At 37.8% G+C, this 23,274-nt stretch overlaps 1 protein-coding gene across 1 annotated transcript in view; it reads left to right on the top strand.

Annotated features, from left to right (window-relative positions):
* Nucleotides 1-23,274, top strand: part of ITGA8 (integrin subunit alpha 8) — a 109,096-nt gene that overhangs the window by 74,052 nt on the left and 11,770 nt on the right. Inside the window, exons 25-28 of the mRNA XM_041408882.1 lie at nt 398-556; nt 6,177-6,302; nt 9,071-9,184; nt 21,957-22,058. Coding sequence (XP_041264816.1) covers nt 398-556; nt 6,177-6,302; nt 9,071-9,184; nt 21,957-22,058 — 501 coding nt within the window. The remainder of the gene's footprint in view (nt 1-397; nt 557-6,176; nt 6,303-9,070; nt 9,185-21,956; nt 22,059-23,274) is intronic.

Here is a 23,274-nt window from a genome sequence, read left to right as displayed (position 1 = left end):
TTTCAAGTATGATCTGTTAAGGTTCATTGTTCATATTTCTGTGGGGTTCATTTGCTAGTGTGTTTTGGCTTGGAATTTTTTGATACTTTTTTAGATAATTTCAACTCTTCATATGTAGGGAAGAAATGGGAAAGGTGATGGATTTCTTGGATACACACTCAGACAGAAAAGAATGTTCTCTCAGATTTGCCATTGGCTTTGTGACTAATGTGAAGAGGTTCTTCTCTCCTACCTGCCACAGATTCCATCAATAAAGTGATGTTAATAATCTGCAATAATCTTCCCTAAATACTCTAAGGCTGGGTCCACTAAGAATTTGAAAATATCTGAGTGGTGGTTGCAGTGTTTTTTGTTGTTTTTCCTGCCTTGGAAGGTACTGATTATACTTCTTCAACAGCTACACAATATAGGACCAAGTGCCATCAACAACACAGTTCTCCATGTTGGCTGGCCTGTGTCCAGTAGAGAGGAATTTCTTCTTTATATTCTTCACATTCAGACACATGGACCACTGCATTGTCAAACAAGCTCTCCTATTAATACAATGCAAATAAAGGTAAGTACTTTATTTCCATCATTTTCTGCATTTTGATTGAGGTTTTTTTGCCTACACTTCACATGGAATGGAAGTTTCACATAAATGGAATTTTCGTGTGAAATTTTAGCAATGCAATATCATTTTCCTAGTTAAGAAGCAGGATATAGATAGTCTATAATATTTCTAAAGTGAGTGTTGTGTTGCTTGGTACATATTTGGTTTCTGTCCTCTTTATATGAGGAGAAGGGTGTGCTCAATCCCGCTGCCGATGCTGACAACAGAGATGTTAAAGAGGGTCCTGCCTCAGTACCAGCCCTGAGGAACACCACACGTCCCTGGGCTCCAATTGGACATTAAGCCATTGACCACAGTTCCTTGAGTGTGATCACACAGCCCATTCGTTATCCCCTGGGTGCTCTGTCAGATCCATGTCTTTCCAGCACAGAGACTGGGATGTCATCTGGGACAGTGGCAGATGCTTTGTCTGGGTGCAAGTAGATGATCTCAGTTGTTCTTCCCTTATCCACCAACACTGTGACCCCAGAATAGAAGGCCACCAAATCTGTCAGGCACAATTTGCCTTTAGTGAAGCCATTTTGGCTGTCACCAATCATCTCCTCATTTTCCATGTGCCTTAGCATAGTTTCCAGGAAGATCTGCCCCATGACTGGACTGGGTACAGAAGTGAGACTGACTGGTCCGTAGTTCTGCAGGATTTCCTTTTTCACCCTTTTTAGAAATGGGGGTTAGGTTTCCCCTTTTCCAGTCAGTGATAACTTCACAGACTGCCACAACTTTTCAGATATGGATAGTGGCTTAGCCAGTTCATCTGCCAGTTTCCTTAGGTCCCATGGATGCATCTCATCAAGTCTCATGAACAAGTGCAACTTCAGATTCAGAACAGGCAGTTCTTCATTCTTCCTTCTGTGATTTGGGCAGTGTGCCTGGAGCATTTGCCAGTGAAGACTGGGGGAAAAAATTCATTGAGTACCTCAGCCTCAACATCCTGGGTAACCAGGTCTTCTATTTCCTTCTGGAGAGAATTTACGTTTTCCCTCGCCTACCTTTGAGTATCCATAGAAGCTTTTCATATTGTTTTTAACATCCCTGGCTGCATTTAATTCTCTTGGGGCTTTGGCTTTCCTAACCCAATCCCTGGCTGCTTGGACAATTTCCTGTTTTAAGATCTATGTTTGTGATGGCAGATCACCTCAAAAGAGCTTGGTTTGGCTCACAGTCAGAAGATTAAGCAAAACACAGCTCTACATATTATCCCATCAAAAACAAGGTATCCAATTTATTAAGCATGACTGATTCCAGACATTTCTGGAGTAAACAACAACACTTCTCAAGTTTAACTAGTAGCCTGTTAAACATCATTCAGGGAGAGCTGCATTCCAAGCGCTAAATATGCTCTACATCTTTTGCATACCAGAATGGGTTTGAGTTCAGTACATTGGATGAAAGGGGAGAGAGCTTTCTAGTGATGAGGAGTGGTCACAACATAAGGAGTTACAAGTCAAGTCTTTAGCTTGAACAGACAAATACAATACATACTTTAAAAGAGTAAAGAAAAATTAATGTCTAGCAAATACAGTGTGGCTAGTGTTTTGTGTTTCAAAAACACAAAACACTATGTCTCTTTGGTTTCTTGGGAAACCAAAGAGACATTGGAATTCCACCCTTTTATTTAGTTTCTTTAGAGAAAGAAAAAGCAAATGCGTGATAGAAAATGACTATCCAGTTTATACCCAAAGCACAGCAAGATTGGAGGCAGGGAATTTTTTCTACATATCTTTTCTACCTAATTTTTCACCTCTTTTTCAAAAGTGGTGAGGAGAAAGAAACTGAGGCCCTGCATTTGTTCTTGCAAGCCTAGCTTCTCAAACTCATTGATCAGATCAGGTTGCAAGCTCATGAAAAGCAGTTCAACATCTTCCCACCCTAGCCACTGTGTTCTGTTTAAGGTTGAATTAAGAAGCTGGGTAGAATTCTGGCACAGTTCTTACTGACATTTTCAGGCAATGTATATTTTTTTATTTAATTTATTTTATTTTTTAAAGAAGTTTGCTCTTCCTTCTCCTACTTGATAATGATTGCATCTGTTACATAAAAAAGACTAAATTCTTGTGAAGCTTATGAGAAATTTTCCTGTAATAATGATCCATCTGTTGTGGGAGAATATGGTTTTATATGCACAGTTATTATGGCAAGAAATTAAATATCCTTTCCTTATTTCAGTTTTTAAAACCATTGAACAATATGAATACACAAATCAGGTTTCAGATATGTAATGCTTATCTCTTGCTTCAGATGGCAAGAGGACACAGAGACAGGCTTCTTCAAGTTTCATGTAAACAACAGGATGCTTAGCTCAAATTTCCAAATAAGGCTAAGGGCATTAAATGCCTGACTTCTCTTGGATATCTGAACTTACCTCTCTTAGGGCACTGAGGCGTTTCCCCTTTGAAATTACTCAGATTGTTCTGTTCCAATCAAAGTAGTATATTCCTCCCCACTGCTGAATTTTTTGTCTTGTAAAAAGGTTTTATTTGAGCTTTGTTGTCTAGTCCACAAAGATGAATCACACCTATGCACACAAGGGAAGACTTTTGTTTAGGAACTTTTCTGTAGCTTATTTTTCTATGAAGACAGTGAGGGATGTGAAAGGATAATAAAATTATGAATCTTTAAAAAGGTGGGAAAAGGAGCAAAGATACGGAAGGAATTCCAGTGCAGAAGAACTCAGAACTTAGTACACTAGGTCACTTCAGTCTAGAAAAGAGGTGACTATGCACAAATATGATCCTCAAAATGAGTAGTGGCAGGAAGAGCGTGGGTGTGGATTGACTGTTCTCTGCCTCTCCCTGCACAGGAACTGGAACATCTAATGAAGTCTGGAGAGCCAGATTCAAAACAAGCAAAAGGAAGTGATGGTTCATGGTGGCAGGTCTCAGGTGTCTGGAATTTGTGGCCAAAGGGAAGTAGTCAAGGTTAAAAGTTTATGTGATTCTAAAAGGAAAGTAAACAAATTCCCAAAAGAGAAGTCCAGTGAAGACTAGTAAATGAACACAAACTTCATATAGATAAGGAAGTCCCTGATCTGAACACATTCAGAAGCTGAAAGTTATTAGGAGTGTACTGTGTATGCATGCCCCATTCTTCCTTCCTTCTTGCTCTTCCTAAAGGCAGCTGTGATGAGAAGAGGGCTCAGTTAGGTTGCCTTCTGGCTTGGGACAATATTCCTGATGAGTTGTTTTTTACTCCCAGAATGATGGCAAAAAGCATTTTTATGAAACCTGTACCTATAAATACCGCTGTGGTAGAATATTCAGACACACATGGCACATTCTCAATAGCTGAGCACTGCAGTACCACGAGTGAGGCTTCTGTCAGGGAAGCAGTGAAATAACAGTAAATTCCACCACATGCATAAGGTACATCCACCAACATGAGTGGCAGGAACTAACCCCTTCCAGAGGCAGTCTCCTCATGCTGCAAAACTGTTAGTACTGTGTTTAGGGCTTGGTCTTGGGACAAAGTAACACCATCCAATGCATTGCTCTTGTGTAATTTTGTGTATAATCTAGTAATAAAATATATTTCTATTACATATTACATAACATATACTATATATTGTATTTATATATATATATATATATATATATATATAATATTAAAATATGTATAATGTAGTATAATATAATATAAAGTATGTAACATAAAACGATGTGTATAATCTTTGTGCAAAAAAGTCCTCTTCCAGAACATTTCTGATGGAGTTACACAATGCAGCAAAGGCTATTGCCTGGCTAGGAAATGAGAAAAGTGGAACAGGGTATTGGAATGAGAAGTGGGGAACTGGAGAGGTCTGGAAACTTGCTCAAAGTAATAATGCTCAGAAGAAGGAAGCAGTACAGTTTTCCATGGTGGGGAAACTGAGGCAGTCCACTGTAGTGAAAGGGAGGGGGTGATCCTCTAAGATAGTGTGGCAAATACGTGGCATATAAAATAGCAACAGAGATAGATTATACAGTTGAGCAATTCCATGTGACTAGATCAAGAAGGATAAAATAATATCTTTAACCTGGACATCTAGGCCACTGGACAATTCTGCTTTTAAATGGTTGCAGGAGACACATGTGTTTCTCTTAACTGCAGAGGGCTGTTTTTGAACCTTTGCTGTAACAATTCACTAAGGTGCTAACACTCCAGGATCTATGAAGAAAGAAAAATGTAAATATGAAAATCCTTTGGTATTCAAATGGATCTACATATATATCCATTGTGATCATATATTGAGGGCTCCTTTGCAGGCACATTACTACATTGTGGGTTTTTTTTAATTTGTCATCATTAAAGAAGTCTATATGCTGGTTGAAAGAATTCAGGAAGGAGAGTTTGCACATGTTGCCACATTGAGAGGGAGAGATTTACTAGCTACTTATGGGTTCCCTTATTGCAAATAGACAATGCTAACCTCATGAAGCAGCAGAAAAAAAGGGAAAAAAAAAAAGAGAATTCTTTTTTTTTTATGGGTTTTCATCTGTTAATGAATTATAATATCTTTCACTTTCTAGGATGCTTTTGACTGAAGATCTCAGACAATGTCAAATGTTTATGTTCTATTTATAGCATTATAATTTTAATCAGATAAATTACACCACTTTTCCAAACCTAGTACTACACAGCATTAGTGTTTGGGAGGTTTTGTGTGTTTATAGCTATTCTCTTTCCTTTAACGCTACAACATTTATTGCAATTAGAAATATTTTCTTTAGGAATTTGTTTAGGATATTTTGTGTTCAGAGGTTAAAGGAACTGATAAGAAGGATCTGATGCAGCACTTTATAATCTGATGTCCTTAAGGAATAGCTTTGGCTATGTTTAGTTGAGTTCCTGTTGAGATCTTACTGTAAACTTCTATGTATATTTTATTATGATTTTACATTATTGGATTGTCATTAATTCAAATTTATCTTTACTTCTATAGCAGTTGGCTCCACGAGTTATTTGAGACTTTATAAAAGAAGCCATAAATGCCCTGTATAGAAATTAAAGAGAAACTGCCAACAAAAAGAAGTTTTCAATTGGAGAACAAAAATCTGTAAATATAAAGCTGAAGAGAATGCATTTTAATGTGAGCTTAAAAATGAAGAAGCTGTTGCATTATACAAAGTTGGGCTGTTACCAAAACAAATCTGTAACATTTTTGTTATATGATCAAAAATTGTGTTGTTTGAAGTCAGACTTCCTTTTTTTTTCTAAAATTGGTAAAATCATTATATTTTGTTAGGCAGATTCTGATCTGAACTAATGAATGCAACAACTCTGAATTTATCCTGTTATATATATCAGAATTTGCCCCTGAAAGTCTAACAAAATTAAGTAAAGCAACTAAATTGACACCAGTAAAAAGTGCAGAAAAATGTTGTCTGCTGTAATTCCTATAACTGGGCAATATTTTCCTGTGCTATTACTCATCATGCTCCTAGTTGAAGATAAAGTATTCTCATGATTGTGCTGTTCAATTGAAAAAACAGTGTTAATCCAAAATTCAAGACCTCTGAGACAGGAACAAATCTGTTAGAATCATTGTATGTGTATGTCATTAACATTCCCATTTCTCTCTTTGCAGTTTGCTGTTCCAGAAGACACTCCTGAACTTGCTGCTTTTTTATATAATTCCACAATTTCTCATTACATCAGGAGAAGGGATGTCGCAGTGGCAGAACCTCACAGGAAAAACTCTGCAAAAATATTGGTGAGCTATCTAAAAGCTGTATACTGGGAGTGTGCAGGGAAAGATCAGACTTTCTACAGTACCACAGGCAAGGCAAATGGGACACGTCACTATTTTTAACAGTCCAGATAATGCTGGAGCAATAACAATGCTGTCTGTCCTAGGAAAATAATTCTGATTAGACAGTCCGGTACCTGAGTATTTGGACTTGGCTGTATTTTCATAAGTTTTTTTCCACTCCTGCATTCAAAGTGCCGTCCTTAGCATACTTCAGCCCTGTAGGTGTCAGCTGCCTTTACCTAAAGACAAAGTGCAAACACAGTGACCTTGAGATCAGGCAAGGGATTCACAGTCAGTGCTTTCCATCTATTTTTATGAACCTTGGGCAGAGTTTCTTTCATGCTGTCCAGTCTCTTATGAAGCTGTTTACTGCAAACTCATGCTTGAGTTCCTTGACCTCACTAGAATTTGGAAGAAAAGAACCTCACAAACTTAAGTGTTCTGGGCTAAGAGAATAATTATTGCTTCTGAAAGTTAATTTGGCAATTTTTATAACAGGAAGAAGATAGAATCTGAAAGTAATGAAAACTGTAATGTTATTAAAAACAAAATCATAGTTTAACCCATTTTAAGCAATAATCACTGTTGATTCCTGTGCCATTCTTTCATCAACCCAATACCCTAGGAAGAATCTGATTCCACTGGATCTGAAGGAAAAATGCCAGGACTTTCAAAGACATTACCAGTCAATATCACAGAACACTTAATCCATTCTTCAGTGATATCTTAATTTTCAGTCATCTTTCTGAGTGACTAGGCTTATAGGCTGCCAACATAAAAATGACAGCAGCAACTGAAGTGGTTAACAGAGTTCTGAAGTATGCATTGCATTTGCAACTTAAAATATGAAGCAGAGAATTTTCAGCTGCTTGATGTAGATGGATCAAACATATTTAGTGGGGTACTCAGTAATATGAAATTGGCACTTTGATGAGCATTTTTCCAGTAAAATATGCTTTCGATCAGCACAAATTAGGATAGGATTGGGTGCAGTGTTTACCACTGGATATATAGAAAGACTTTTCCAGGGTGAGCATAGAAAAGCAATGTCATTGGTTCAGTTAGAAGGTGTCCCAACACTAATGCCTTCAGCATTAGTTACTGCCGATGCTTTTTATTTTTTTTTATTTGACGCATTGGAAGTATACATGAAAAATGAAGGTTGCTTTGGAAAAGACTGATTGGCCAAAGATAATTCTTTGTTAAAAATTGTCATTTATTTTTTTTAAATTTTAAATTATTTTCATCAAAGCATTTTCACAGAGAGACAAAATGTTCTGAGAACCTCTTATTCTATTTATACTGTTGATTAAATATTTAGTTTCTTTTCCATTAGTTTCAATGTTGCATTGTTCTGAAAACTACACAGGCTAAGTGTGTTACTAAGAAAAACAGAAATATGTGTTCAGGTCCTAGAATGTCAGCCAAAAGTAGACTTTTGCATACTAATGATTTGTTTTGCTAATGTGTGTTTTTGACCACTATGATTAATGAAAACAAGTCTTCTCCTTCCTGCAAAATAAATAAATCTGTTTGGAGGATGTTTAAAGCCAAATAAACAGATACTTTAAAATATTCATTAAAAAAAAAAAGTTTATAGTTGCAAGTTCCAGGGTTTACAGTTTCATTTTCATCAGATATAGAAAGCAGCAATTAAGCATACAGCTTCTGCTCCAATAAGACAGAGATTTGTGAGGAAATCTGTCTATAAAGATACAGGATTCCTTAAGGGTGTTTTCAGATCTGTTCCATACATCACCATCTCATTTCCTGAAGATTGGGTATTGGTAGTGCATTCTCACTCTCACTAGGGAATATACTTACTTGTGAAAACTTAGCTTTTCTTTTGAGGTCACAAGGCCTTCTGTCATGGGAGGGATTCTCTGCTTTGTTATAAAAATAGGAATCAATTAAAACCTCAGCCTTCCCCTGAGTCAAACAAAACTTTTCAGATAAAACCCATTTGTATATACAAAATTTTTTAATTTTTCCACAAACATTTAATCATTTTTTATGAGATCGTTTTTCCTTTTTATGCCCTAAACAACCACATAATTCCTGTGGTTACCCCATGAGACTCTGCTCATTCTCTTCAGTGGCTTCCAGTCAGCTTTTAACCTTTAGTGTGACATTCTTTTGGCAGACTTCAGGAGTATATAGTTTTGAGTTGCAAGCTTGGCTTTTGCTTTCAGCCTTGTATATGAGCCAGGATCACTGCTCATCAGGAATGGTTCACAGACAGTAAGCCTCAAGTAAAACAACTAGTGAATCTCAGCAAATGTTCTGGCTGCTATGATGTAAATATCAGTGGGAAAACCAGGAGAGTTAGAAAAGGGGGAAGATTTAGCAATATAAATAAACACTTAATGCATAGAGAACAAAAAAATTGTGCTGAAATCATAAAAAGATTGATAGGTGAGGAAAAAGCACATCCTTCAAAGGATTGGTAAGTGCCTGGACATTTTAAGAGTTCTTCAGAGCAGATACTGTTGAAAATTATTACTTTTATTTTCTTTAATGTAGGTAGGTGTTTGTATTCATTTGTGATTCAAAAAGAATCTGTTCCTTGGTTTAGAGTTATCACAATGACTCATGGGGTATCTCATATACATCAGATGAAATTACTGATGTCAGACTGTTTAGCTCTTTAAGGAAAAGTTTATTTGTAGCATTTGAAAATGATTTTGTTTTCAAAGCATAAGTATGACTTCCCTTTATTTTTTGCTCAGAACTGTACAAATGTGAAGTGTGTCTTAATTTCATGCACTGTGGGACAGCTGGAAAGAGGAAAGAGTGCTGCACTAAAAATCAGGTCCCGGCTCTGGGCACAAACATTCCTGGAGGTAATGCACACAAACATCTCTTTCTATACACATATAAATGTATCTTTTATTTGAGCAGATATTTAAAAATAAAATTTATTAAATTAAATGGGGCAAATGTAAATACTTTTTGTTACCACTTTCTTTGAAAATAACATCTCACTGGTTCCTGTCCAGGTTTTTTGGATGCTGCTTACTTTTCTTTTTCTTGCTATCTCTTTCTTTCAAATCTATGTCCTGAATCCTGCTTGAAGATTCCAATATTATTTTTAAATACCTTTCCTGGTTTTGTTTCTGCTTTCCTGAACTGACCCAAATGTTCTGCATTTATAACCTCTTTTCCATTAGAAGGTTTTTCTTGGAGCCAAACAGTGTATCATGTACACTATGTCCAGCTTAAAAATTCATTGTTATTCGTTCTCTATTAATCTAGGGGAGACTAGTATGCATCAAGCTCATATGATACATGACACTCATGTACTGACAATCTGTCTTATTACTAAAAGGGGCAGTGTAGATGGTGGAAAAAAATAAAAGTTCTCTTTGCAAATTCTTGCATTTCCAACTTATGCCCTCAGGATTATATTCACACTGCATAGAGGGACCTGTTGGAGAGAGTGCAGAGGAGGGCCACAAAGATGACTGGAAGAATAAAATACTTCTCCTGTGAGGAAAGGCTGAGAGAGCTGGGGTTGTTCAGCCTGGAGAAGAGAGGGCTATAGGAAGAGCTTACAGCACTTTCCAGTACCTAAAGGGGTCTTCTGAGAAAGATGGGAACAAGTATTTTAGCAGGGCAGGTTGCAATAGAACAAGGGGTAATGGTTTTCAACTAAAAGAGGATCTATTTAGACTATATGCAAGAAAGAAGTGTTTCAAAATGAGGGTGGTGAAATGCTGGAACAGGTTGCCCAGAGAGGTGACAGATGCCCCATGCTGGGAACGTTCAAGGTCAGATTGGACTCTGAGCAGCTTGGACTAATTGAAGATGTCCAGGCTTATGGCAGATGACTTTTAAAGTTCCCTTCCAACCCAAATTATTCCATGATTTTGTAAGGCAGAGGGATTTTACTTTGAGCTGTTAGCTCACAGCTGGCAGTGTGTCTGTATTTACTATGCAGTTGTCATACCTTTAACACTGGAAAATACACTGAGAAATTTATAATTCCATTTGCTGTTATTAAGAAATACCTGCATCTCCTGTCTTGATCAAGCAGATTTATTATTGGCTTCTTTCTCAAGGAATTCAGAATTCCCCAGTCTTTCTATCTGGAATGGAAGAACCTTTCCTGTGTTCCCTACAGCTGTGGGAGAAGAATTCTTTGTATGCAGGGGTACCTCTTACCCTAGCAAGAGAAGAATTGAGGATCTTCAGTTTACAGCTTTAAATTAAGCTCCTTACGCCTTTTTAATTAATTTCTTCCTTCCCTCAAATAAGAAAGTAGACAAAAGAAATTCATCCTCACTTGCTGTCCTGGAGAAATGAGAGCAGATAGGATGGTATTTCCAGAAAGCTGGATGCCATCTCAGTAGCTAACCAAATCCATAATGGGTTTTTTTTGGGAGGTCACTGGTCTGTTTTTGTGTGCAAGACTATGGCAGTGGTTACTTGAAAGGATGACTTGAAAGGCTTTTCTACCTATCTGTCAGGAGGCCAGGTCACATTCTGTGTTTCTTCTTCTCCAAAAGCTGTTATAGGACCACTATGACCAAAGAGCACTTAAGTTCTCTCCTCCCTATCTGGCCTTGCTTGAAGAATAGAGATTTCTGTCTCACTCAGCAACAAAAGTCATCCTTTCAGATACTAAGTGAACTAATTCCTGATTTGTCAGTGCATTTTCTTTCTATGAACAATCAGTCCCAAGAAATTTGCATATCCTTTCTTCAGTTCCATTAACACAAATAAAATGCTTTTAAGAGGAAGCATATTTTAAAGATGTTAGCTATGTCTAGATGCTCTAGACTGGATGTACCTTATTTAGGTTTGCTGAGTGCGTCATCTGCTAGTGCAAAACAAAGGCAAGGTCTGGTTCAAATTTAAGCCCAAAAACATGACAGCTTGGATATCTTTTTGTCCTTTCAAATCTGGGAATTGGGATGGACATTGTTTGGTGCAAGCTTTTGCAAAGGACAGAAAGCACCAGTATGTAAGCATCTCTACAGCTATAGAAGACACACATCCATTAGGAAATGGAATGGGAATTCGATTCCAGTTTTTTCCAATTCCATTAAGAGATGGCTGGACAAGCTCACACAGGATAGTCCCTGTTAAGTTCAAGTAAGAACTTCACTGCACTGGTTCTCTGTTCCTAACACACACACAGAGAAGCAGAGAGTCAGAGATATTACCCTTGACTGGAACAGTGTGTGACAATTTTGAGCACTGCTGTGGGCAAGCAATAACACAGAGGATCTTCATCATTTTCTTCACCAAGCAAAAGATAAAGCTCCCTTAGCTACCTTCCTTACTGGGAACTGAGCCTGATGTATTCCAGATCCAGTCAAGTCTTTCTCCTCATGATTCTGCTGGTGAAATACAGTTAACTCTGTAAGGGCCAAAAAGAAGGTCTCATGAAAAAATCCAATGCGCAGACCTTTAGATGAAATTTCTAGGCTATTTACAGCTATTTCAGTAGAAATTAGCCTCATTAGGATTTTCCTAAGTCTAGTTTAGAATATATGAAGAAATATCTGTAAGATATTAAAGTTAAACAAAATTAATGAGAAACAGTTTCTCTGAGTTTTTGGCTGTGACAGAAGATGTGTAGCAATTGAAATAAACTAGCTAAATAATACAGAAGACAGAAAATCTCCCGGATAACTCTTAGTAAAAACAATCTTTTTCTGGGGTTTAACCTTAGTTGTACTGACTTAGGTTCAAAACAAGTATAACTGCATGAAATTCAGTGGCATGTTTAGTGCAAGAGCAGTGGAACTCGTTTTATGAAATTCTAGTAATCTGAAAGTTAGACGCTAAAGCTGGTTGCTATCTCTGTCAACAGTGACAAGACAGAAAGGTATCTTCAGAGGATGCGTTATCCAGCTGATTTGAAATATCTTCTCCCTGTCTGATCTGGATGGGGAGACCGGTCAAACTGGGCCTTGGGACATGGGTGTGTGCAAACACGCCAGGCAATGCCAGTGCTGCAGTCCCTTTAGCTCCTCCTTGCTCCTTAATAAATCCTGCTTGCTTTGCCTGCACCTCCCTTCACTCAGTGAGCTCCAGGCAGAGATGGAGTGTTACACCTGCTTGTGGGCAGGGACAAGGGTGAGCCATCCTGTAGATTTACTGGGTGGAAGGACCTCATGGGAAACACTCTTACCAGATTACTCCACTGGCCTTATGTACCCTTGCTGTCAAACAAGACTTTTTACGGCCTGTGATTTTACCTTTTCCCTGTAAACATTTTTGTGTCCTTTGAATAGTAATTTGCAAGTCTTGTTAAGAATCAGAAAAACTCCACTCAAAGTAAAATAATTTTTTCCTAAGTAGAAAAAGGTTGTTCCCAGAGAACTGTTGCATCCCCCCATTTATGTCTAATTAGCTGCCCGAATAACGTGATCCCTATTTCACATGCAACTTGGAGACGGTAAATAGGGTCCTAGGGTCTGGTTGTTTTCCTTCCACTCATCTCAAAACAGTTCCCTTTTTCACAGCCCCTTTTAAAATTAAGAGTTACACAACCATCACCATAAAAGACTGTAGAACATAATTAGTTTCCTAAAAAGGGCACAATCTGTTCTTAGTAAGTCTGCAACCGTTGTTAACTAGGCTGAAATCTGCAGATCCAAACTGAGGATTAAAATGCAGTTAAAATAATCAGGATGAGATTATTGTGAATTAGGAAGGACTGTTCAAGGGCCAGACTGAACCCCACTGTCATGCTTTTGTAAAGAAACTTAGGGTAAAAGTCTCTAGAGAAGCATTGCAGTTCATGTAAAAGTTAATGTAAAAGTTTTCATGTGCCAAAGAAATCAGAATAACGGTGTCATACAACATTCCTCAGCTGTGTTATAATCCAAATGAAGACATGATGATTTGCAGAAGAAATTGTTTGTGCTCATTAAAGCTGAGAACACGGTGTAATGATGTATTTTCTTCTTAAAGATATGCAAATGCAAACCTGAGAAAGATTTTATTGGAAGTGATTAATGTATGCTAGGATGAAATAATTAATGTTTTTCATCGAAGTTATATGGGCAAATGTGTATTTTGTTGCCACAAAAGACCTGTCATGTATTGAGTGACTCCTTCCTCTTCCACTTAGTTTAACTGACAACAGCTGACCCTTTTGTCTCTTGACAGTTGTAACCTGTAACCCTAAAACCCAAACTCCCATAACAAATAACAGTTAAATGACGTGCAGTGATTAGACACATTTGAACAAATAAAGCAGCCAAAATTTCCCAACCAGCCAACAAAGATAGAGACAGACATTGTGCAAAGGCCAAGAAGAATCACATACTTTTTTGGAGTAACTTCAAAGTCTGGCTGTAAATATGAACTCTCTAGTAAAGCTGACTTTTGGATTCAGACTTGCTGATCAGGCAAATAATAGCCTGATTTGTTCAAAACAGAAACAACCTTAAATGGTTATGTTACATTGTGTTCTGATGGGGCTCCATTATGTCCCCATTTGTCTAATCATATTTCTGAGTCATCTGAGGGAGACCAAAGGGGATCTGGTCCAGTATTCTTTGCATGGATGGGTACTTTTTAATATGAGACTCAGAGCTGTCTAGTAAAACATCTGTTTTGAAAATGCATTTCTAAGTGATGAGTCTGTATAATATCTGATTTGTAACAAGCTTCAGGCTCCAAGCTCTTTGGAACTTATAACATTGTGGGATATGGAACTCAGCTCATTCTTAGCTACTGTTTCATCCTGTACTGAAAATTTCTTATAATGATAGAAATCTCCTTTTGGGAGAGCTAGGGGAGGCAGTAATGTACAAAACCATAGAAGGTGTGTAAGGTTCCCAAGAAGTTTGAAATTTATTGTATTTTCTTTTTATGTTACTGAATATAATTGTATTGTTTCTCTCTTGAATTTTTGACAGCTCCAGACATGTGAATTTGGCACTCCTGATTGCATGAACTTTAATAGTTAGAAGGGGAAAAAAATCAAATTTTAATCAGAAAAAGTTTAAAAGCAAGAGAAGCACTGCATTTTGGTGCTCTCTTGGTTACCCAAGTCATATTTTGGCTTCTCTGTTAAGTACTCATTATTTCAATGTTTCCGAATGTGCACTGATCCTGTTTCTTTTTAGATGCCTAAAAATGGAAATATATGCTTGGCTTATTAATGGTGATGTGTGCTGCAGAACTCTTAACTTCCTGATGCCAGACTGGTATCCAAAACCTGAAACTAAATACTGAGGCTCCCTGTTCAGCATGTGGAGAAAATGAGATACCTCAGACAACGTGACTTGCATTAGCCGTCAGGTTGGTGCATGAGGGCTACTCCTTATCAGGAGGATAGGCACCCAAATCGGGATTTATCAGGAATATGTCCACCCTCTCTGAAAAAAGAATCCAAAAATTGTTTAGAAGGCACCTATAGAATTAAATGAAACACTTGAAAAGGACTTGGTTTATCCCATATTAATTGCCAGAAGCAAGAACTGGCAGTCCAGTGATTAGAGAATTCAGGACTGGAAGACAAAAATTCAATTCAAACTCAGCTTGAGAGGCCCCATATCCCTGCTTTATAAAATAATGGTGTTCCCTTCTGCTGAAGCTGCACCAAGGATATAAAAAGAAATTCTGGAAGGGTATAGGAAATGAGGAAGACCATGACCTTGTTTGTTTGGACCATCAACTACAAGTTCTCCCAGTCCTGGCATCTACCTTTGCCTTCATTGCCTGAAACCTTGAGCTGTCACCACTGTTGGAGTGCATGTCCTAATGAGAAATTTTGTTCAGAATCTCCATATTTTATTACTGGTGAGCTCAGAGCCTCTTTAGTGTGGTAGAAGTTCTCTAGGCCAGGTAATGCTTTTGTGTTAAGGATTCAGTTCAGCTACACAAAGGCCATTAGAGGAAGAATGCAGAGAGTCTGTGCAGTGGGGCCATATAGTCTGCAGCACATGTGTGCTGGCAGAGGCTTGAAGCTCAGAACAGAGGTGAACTGGTGCAGGTGATGTGAGACAGGTGAGAGATCTTCTTGTACAAGGTCCTTTATTTGTTCACTTTTCTTCCTCTCATCTTTACTATGGGAACAATTATTCAATCTATAAGTGGAATATGACCCTAAGGAATAATAATTTCTATCCCCAGCATCCTCCAGCCCAGAACCTCTTTCTGTGTCCAGTGGAAGACATCTCAGTCGAGGGAATATTGCTTAGAATTTTCAAAGCGTAATTCTGCAGCCAACCTAAATTCCCTGTGTGTGAATGGAAGTGGTGAAACAGAAAAATTAGTGAGAGAGACATCTTGTGCCCTTATTCATTTCCATATATAAGCCATATATGGAAGTTTAAGTAGAATATTTTAATCCAGACTGAGAATTAAAAGCCAAAAATTTGATCCACTGCCCTTCAAGGCACATATAATAACAAAAGGAGGAAGTCATTAACAACATTTTCAGTTGCATAAAAACACTGTTGTTGTTTGAAAAAAACAAAATAAGTAAAACCCAAAACTTTGGTTGAGGCCAAAAATACCCGATTGTTTATGTGGAATAAAGGCTAGAAAGAAAGAGATATTTGCATGAGGCTGAACTAACTGGAGATCTTTTGGGTATGGCCTAGTTTTGTTTTCATTCAGTTTTATTTAAAATATTTTCAGTGTTAACAAGAGCAGAACATGAGACTCTTCCTAAATGTGCTACAGTGTAGGTAATGTTAAGTATATGAAGAAATAAACATCTTAGATTGATAACCATAAAGTAATAAACATCTGAGATTGATAACCATTATAATCTTTATATTGAAATCTTTTGGAATCACAACAAAATAGCTGCCTCCATTATAACTTAAAATAGGCTGTCAAAAGGAATATAAAAAATACAATATGTGAAGTGTATGAATGTAATGATAAATAGAAGGATGTGTTGATTTCAGAGTATTTTCTTTGGTTACAGCTGTGTTTGGGTGGAAATAGTCTCTTGCTGCAAATAGCACAAATACATTTTACCATGTGTACAAAGTCACATGTACATTTTTACACAAATTATTAAGAAGAAATAGTTGTATGAGCTCTACTCTCTACTCTTTTGGCAGCAGTTCAGGTTTTGGGAGGTATTGGTCAAAGAAAGAAAGCTAATGAATTCCCAAAGCATGTATTTAAAAGGTATTGCTTACCCTCCTGTCTTTAAAGTGTGCCAGACTCCAGCAGATACAAAGAGAAACAAATTTTAATCAAGCAGTGCCAGTATTGTTGTAACTGAACTCCATGTGCAGAAGTCATAAGTTCTTGGGATGAAAATACCACCACAGCATGCAGCTTACCATAGGGGAAGTATGTTCATTTCAGCTAGAGAGACTTCACTGGGCTACATCTAAGCAGAAATAAATAATAAAAAAAAAGGATTTCCAAGAGCCTGAACAATTCTCCATAGAGGCAATGGAGCAGAGTCATTCTGGGGACTCTCCAGCAGCCAAATTCTTCAAACCTGCAGAACAGCAATGATCTGCCAGTCTTTAAGCTGCTAAAGATTCCTCCTACCCTGTGTCTAGCTCCCTGGGATCCAGATTTGTCCCTGCATTTCAGTGTGCTGTCTGACCAGGACGCCCACATGCCTTAGAGATGCTTTCAGGGTGTCAGTAGGTCTGTGCTTGAGCTTCCTGCAGAAAGCACTAGCATGCCACCTGAGCTTGGTGAACTCTCTTCCAAATTGTCAAAGATTTTCTATCACTTTTCACATCATTTTGGTCTCAGTTGTATGTAGGAAAACACTGCACTGAATATTTATTGGGAACACTTTCCTTCATTTATGGCTGCTTCTTCGTCTTGCAACTTTTAAAGAAAACAAAGGCTTCAATTCAAAAATCTATTTGTGAAACAAAAGCATGGAGAGAGAAGCTTTAATAAGTATATCATCAGGATCTGCCACCCAGCCAACACAGGGAATGGCCATGTTTTGCCTGCTTCCCAGACTATTGCAAACTACTGTCTCAGCAATGAGCACAGGATCAGGTTCTGCTTGTTCTAACACAAGGGGAACCACAAAAGACCAGTGTAGTTAAGGCTGGGCTCTCTACTCTTGATCATTAAGCACTGACACAAATACCAGATTCTTTCTTCTCCTTCCTCTGAGCCATGACTAAGTCCTCAGCTTAAATTTCAAACCACAAGTCCTGCAGCTTCCAGTAAATACTGAATATTTAAACATACGCTATTAAAAATGATATGGTAAGGAAATGCTGTTTCTTACAATTGGCTTGAAAATTATAAAAAGGCTATAGGAAAGACAGCTGCTTATATCTCAAAGGTGGTAGTACAAGTAAGAATCCTGTTTGCAACCAATGCTGACCACAGTCATTGTTTACAAGTCCTTTGCCACAAACACATAATTCTGTAAATGCAGGAACTCTCTGTAAAAGACTCTCTGGTCTTTCACAGTCTCCATTCCAGCGTTTCCAGGAGCTAATCAAGGGTTGAGACGAGTTGATAGCTGTGGTCACAACCCAAGCTTATTAACCCAAGCCAAGCATTAATCCACAGGAAGTACCCTCCTCTGATGTTCTTGTTGCTGATACAAGCTGAAAATGAAATAAGCCATGTATAGTAGGTGAAAGGCTTTATTTTTCCATTACTGCTGTTTCCTTTATAGGAGGTTCAACAGAGTTAATGCCTTTACTGTACCTTAGCCAATCCAGCTGAATGTCTAATGTCTACTTCTTCAATAATATAACATATTCTGCTCTCTCCATTACAGATTACATTTATAAATCATATAATCTTATCCAGAATCCTGCTTGATATGAATTGCTTAGGATTGAAAATATAGGGCTTTTTTCAGGCTTTTTTTCTGAATGCACAGTCACAGAAACATGCTGAGATTTTGTGTGAGGAGGAATCTAATGCTGAAGAATAAAATATGAAGAATGTATTGTCTGGAAATGGAAAATAATTAATGTGATAAGGAGAAGTTATTTTTTCTGAATATCACCTCATAGATGATCAGCACCATGAATGTGTATAAAACTACTTATTTACCAAGCCTAATTTTTCAGTTCAAACACTATTGATAGAAATAGATAGCTATTGATAGTTCCCTTTCATTTGATGTTGTCTGTGTTAAGCAGCTGATTTGACTATGCCTGTGTAGTTGTTTGAGACAGATTTTTTAGTATTGCTCTTTCCTAGTATAGGCCCCAAGGAGAGGTTGAATTTTCTGATAATAAGCATTCAGCTGCTCTCAATATTTTAAAAGAACAAAATTATGGCATAGCCAAATTAGTTCCAGAAGGCAATAAATGTGCTGGCTTTTTATCACTCTCACATATTTTACAGAGAAAATTAGTTTTTTAAAAGGAGACTGAATGGACAAGGCAAATACCAGAACTACAACACTGGAGCTCAGGAGAGCACCCTTTACAGGGATCTGTTTGGAAGAAGTCCATGGGATATTATCTTGAAAAAAAAGAGAAGTCCAGAAGAACTACTGATTCTCCAGGATCATCATCCTTTAAGCTCAAGAACTGTCCATTCTGACAAGTGGAGTTTTGTCACCTTGGTACAACTCAGACATACAAAGTTGGTGATAGGTTAAAGGTCGGACTCAATCATCTTGGAGGGCTTTTCCAATCTTTATGATTCTATGATTCTGTGAAACATAAAAGAGGTGGAAGCAGAGTCAGTTGACCCAGGCAAGGGGTTGGATAAGGAATGTAGGGGGTGTCTGAGAATGCAGGGACAGAGATGGGAAAGAAGAAGCCCACCAGCACCTAAGCCTAGCAAGGGATTTAAAGGGCATTAAGGAGGCTTCTATAAGGATATCAGCAGCCAAAAGAAGACTAAGGAAAATATGGGTCTTCTGCTGAATGGGACATAGAAAATGGGCTGAGTTACCCAAGGCCTCCCTCCATCACTTTTTTCTTTACAAGGAAAATCTGCATACAGTAAACCAAGGTCTCTGCAACCAGATAGGAAACTTGCAGCTATCAACTTTTATCTTCAGCAGAGAGATATAAGGATAGGGGAATATTTAAACAAATTTGACATACAAAAGTCCAAAGAACCTGATGGAATACACATAGAAGTCCTGAGGGAGGGGCAATGAGAATGTGAGGCCTTTTTCAGTTATCTTTGAAAGTTCATGGTGACTGGGGAGAGTTCCTGAATACTGCAAAAAAGCAAATGGTAACGCCTATCTTCAAGGAGGATTCAGAGGACTATAGGTCAGTCAGCATTATTTCAGTCCTTGAGAAGAGAAAGTGATGGAGAAAAAAAACGTGGAAGCCATTTGCAAACATCTCAATAACAGGAAGATGACTGGAAGCTGTCAGGATGGATTTATTAAAGGGATATCATGTTTACCAACCTGATAGCCTGATAATTTGCAGATGGTGAAGTGGAGGAGTGGTTGATACACCAGTTGTTTGTACTGCCCTTCAGAGGAACCTCAACAGGCTGGAGAAGTGAGTTGGCAGGAATTTCATTAAGTATGATAAAGAGAAATGCAAATTGCTGTACCGCAAGAGGAATAATCCTATGTACTGGTGGAACCAACCAGCTGGAAGGCAGTGTTCTAGCAAAGGATCTTGGAGTCCTGTGGGATGCAAAGTTGAACATGAGTCCACTGTGTGTGCCCTCGCAGAAAAGAAAGTCAACAACCTCTTGGGCTGCATTAGGAGGAGCATTGCCAGCAGGCCAAGGGAATTGATTCTTCCTCTGTACTGAGCACTGATAAAACAGATCTGGAGTTCAGTCCTGGGCTCCCTGACACAAGTGAGTTGTGGATATACTGGAACAAGTCCAGCTAAAAGCCACATTGATGATTAAGGGCTTGGAGCATTCGATATACCAGGAGAGGCTGAGAGAGATGGGAATGTTCAGTCTGGAGAAGAGAAAGCTCGGGAGGGATCTCATCAGCATGTGTGAACATCTGATTGGTGGGAGAAAAGCACATTTCTCAAAATCAAGGAACAGAGAAGAAGCACAAATTGAAATACAGGAAATTCCATTTAAACATTTTTGTTTGGAGGGTAGTAAAAAACTGGAATAGGTTGCTTCTTGGGATTGTGGAGTTTCCTTTCTTGGAGACATTCAAGCCTTAACTGGACATGGTCGTGAGCATACTGCTCTAGTTGATTCTACTGTGCCTGTGCTTGGAGGAAACAAACTCCAAATATGCTCTCCAGCCACAGCAGTTCTGTGAAAACTTTGATTTGAGCCATGGCCAATGTATCCACGCTGGCTCCCAGGCTTATATTATACTTATTTCAGGTCATTTTCACAAACAAACCTTTCTCCATCAGTGAAGGAAAGAAACAGTGCAAATTATTAAAGGGTATTTTTAACTCAGTCTTTGCTCAACAGAACAGCTGAAAGAGGAAAAGCAGTTCTTCGAGAGGGTTTATGTTTTTGATTCAGCAGGAAGCTACAGGGAAAAACTTTGGAAAATATGTTGAATAATCACACAGGAACCAAATCTTGTCAGTGGAGGAGAACTCCTAAATGTGTGAGAAATAGAAGGAATGAGAAGGTTTTGCAGAAGGAAGTGACAACGGTGTTCCAAATATGCTGGACTGAAAAAGCTGGTGACAAAAGGAAAGACTGCTTTACTTACAGGGCTCTGTCTTTCTGTAAATCATCAGCCATATATTGTGTTGAAATCTGATCATCATATTTCAGAAAGGATTAAGACCAGTAGCAAAAATAGGATAATAATAATAATATTAGTATTATTATTAAGAATATGACAGTCATAACTCCTAGCCCTCTGAATTCCATTGACTATATTAGCACTTAACAAGATAATTCTTCTCAGAGAATATTGAAGCACTTTCAAAAAAGATCCGTATCACTACCCCAGATTTACATGAGAAGGGATATACAAGATGAGTTGCCTGTACCATCACCCAGAAAATCAGTTGCACATTTTGTCTGCACATCTTTAGGTTTGTTGAAATGCTGAATAACAGTTATACAAATATTTTACTAGGTGACCAGTTGAACAATGCCTACTGTACATTCCTCTCACATTGATATGATTTAGTAAACAAACAAGGCAAGTAGGATTTTTGAGCTCTACTGCAATAGGAAATCAATCACGTTCTAAGTGTAGCTTGGTCTAGGTGACTGCCTTGCAGAGGAGTTGGACTAGCTGATCCAGAGGGCCCTTCCAACCCAAACTATTCTGTGATTCTGTGTGAGTGAAGTTTAAAGATGGTTGTTCCTTCTATTGTTTGGTGGGAAGGCACAGCCATTTCTTTGATGTTATCAGGAAGCTCTACCAGCCTGGTCTCACCATAGGCCTGTAAATGTTCTCAATATACCCATGCTGGTTGTTGGGCTTGTTCAGCAGAGTGAGGGTTTAAAACATAGGCACTCCATAAACTTCACCCATGCTTTTAACTCATCAGTTTCAGAGAGAAATATGAGAAACAACTGTATGTATCTTTCTGCATGTCTAACCCTTCTTCCCCATTTTGAACATGTGGCCTTTGTATTGCAGCTTTATGCTGTATTTATCTCATGGACACATACAGGTCTCAATTCCTGCACTCTTCACCAAAATAAACCATCTTTGACATATGAAATCAGTGCTCTGGAGTTTTTTATCTTTCATAATGCTTTTAAATATAAACATGAGGTATCATAACTTCTTTTTTGCTATCATTTCAGAGAAAGAATGATCTCTACAGTCTTTCTTCCAATGTTTCCTTTGAAGTTAAGAGCATGCCATATAAAGTGCAACCAGCAAAGCTCCCTGAGGGAAGCATAGCAGTAAGTAACTGAAAATTATATCTTTGTGTGAAGCACATGTATTTGGTCACTCTGATCACAGCTGTGAAAGTTCTTATAGATGAAAATATCGAGATTGGTCTTTCCTGTGTTCCTAGTGTAAATTCCTGAAGTAATACCTAAAGGAAATCACTTCATTGCTTTCTGTGGAAGTTGATGATACATGATTCTTATTACATTTTAAAACAATTTCTTGCTGAATTAATGTGCAGACTGCTTTATTGCAATTCAGATGGATTTTTCACCCAAAAGAAAACAGAACTGTGAAAGCAAGTATCTAGTTACTTTGTTTGGGGTAAAAAGAAATCTGGAGGAAATTTTTTTTGCAAAATCTAGAATCATGTTTCTGTCAGGTTTAGAGAGCTCACTCTTCTCCCAGACAGCAATTCTCTCACACAAGCTGTCTACAGCAACTTCTCTCTATCTGTATTAAGCTTCTTTGATACCCTGATTTTCAGGAAGGTCTGTATGCCTTTCTAGGATTGCCACCTCACAGCACATCAAGTGCAAAGATACAAATTTACTTGGTAATCCTTACAGAAATTTAGATAGATAGATAGATAGATAGATAGATAGATAGATAGATAGATAGATAGATAGATAGATGCTAAAGTACTTGCCTTATTTGCAGACCAAGATTTGTATGGCTGTGGAGTACTATATGAAACATTAATTTTGGAGGCATAGATTTCATTTAATTGTTTGCTGGTTCCAAAGGATTGGGTTTGGGGAGTACTTTAAAGTGATTTGTTTCTTGTGGTGTCTATTACCATGGTTAAAATTCACTGTATTTTGTCATTACTGATAAAGATAAGTAAAATATGAGGGCAAAAATTGATTCTAGTATAAGAGTAATCTGAAGTTTTAAGGCTGAATGTTCTCATCTTTATAAATATTCATCTGTTACAGTCCTTCTTTTAAAAAGTAAGCTCAGTTCAAACTTTGCCAAGTTGAATTGTGGTGGAAATACATCATATCAGTCAGTTGAGATGCAGTAGTAGGGACAGAATACTTTCTTACTTAGAAAACCAACAGAATAATACACTTTAGAGCTTACTTTGAGTATATTTTAGAGGATGCAAGCTTTAAAGTTTTGTTTTGTACATGTACGGATTGAATGTTTGATTGATACTTGCTCTGGGAAGACACAAGGTAAAATCTTGGTTCTGTGTGCACAGTGACTCTACCCTCCATCATC

This window comes from Onychostruthus taczanowskii, unplaced genomic scaffold, assembly GCF_017590055.1.
Source record: "Onychostruthus taczanowskii isolate IOZ18803 unplaced genomic scaffold, ASM1759005v1 scaffold3, whole genome shotgun sequence".
Taxonomy (NCBI): Eukaryota; Metazoa; Chordata; class Aves; order Passeriformes; family Passeridae; genus Onychostruthus; species Onychostruthus taczanowskii.
The sequence above is the reverse complement of the archived record's forward strand: the minus strand, read 5'-3'. Positions and strand labels throughout refer to the sequence as shown.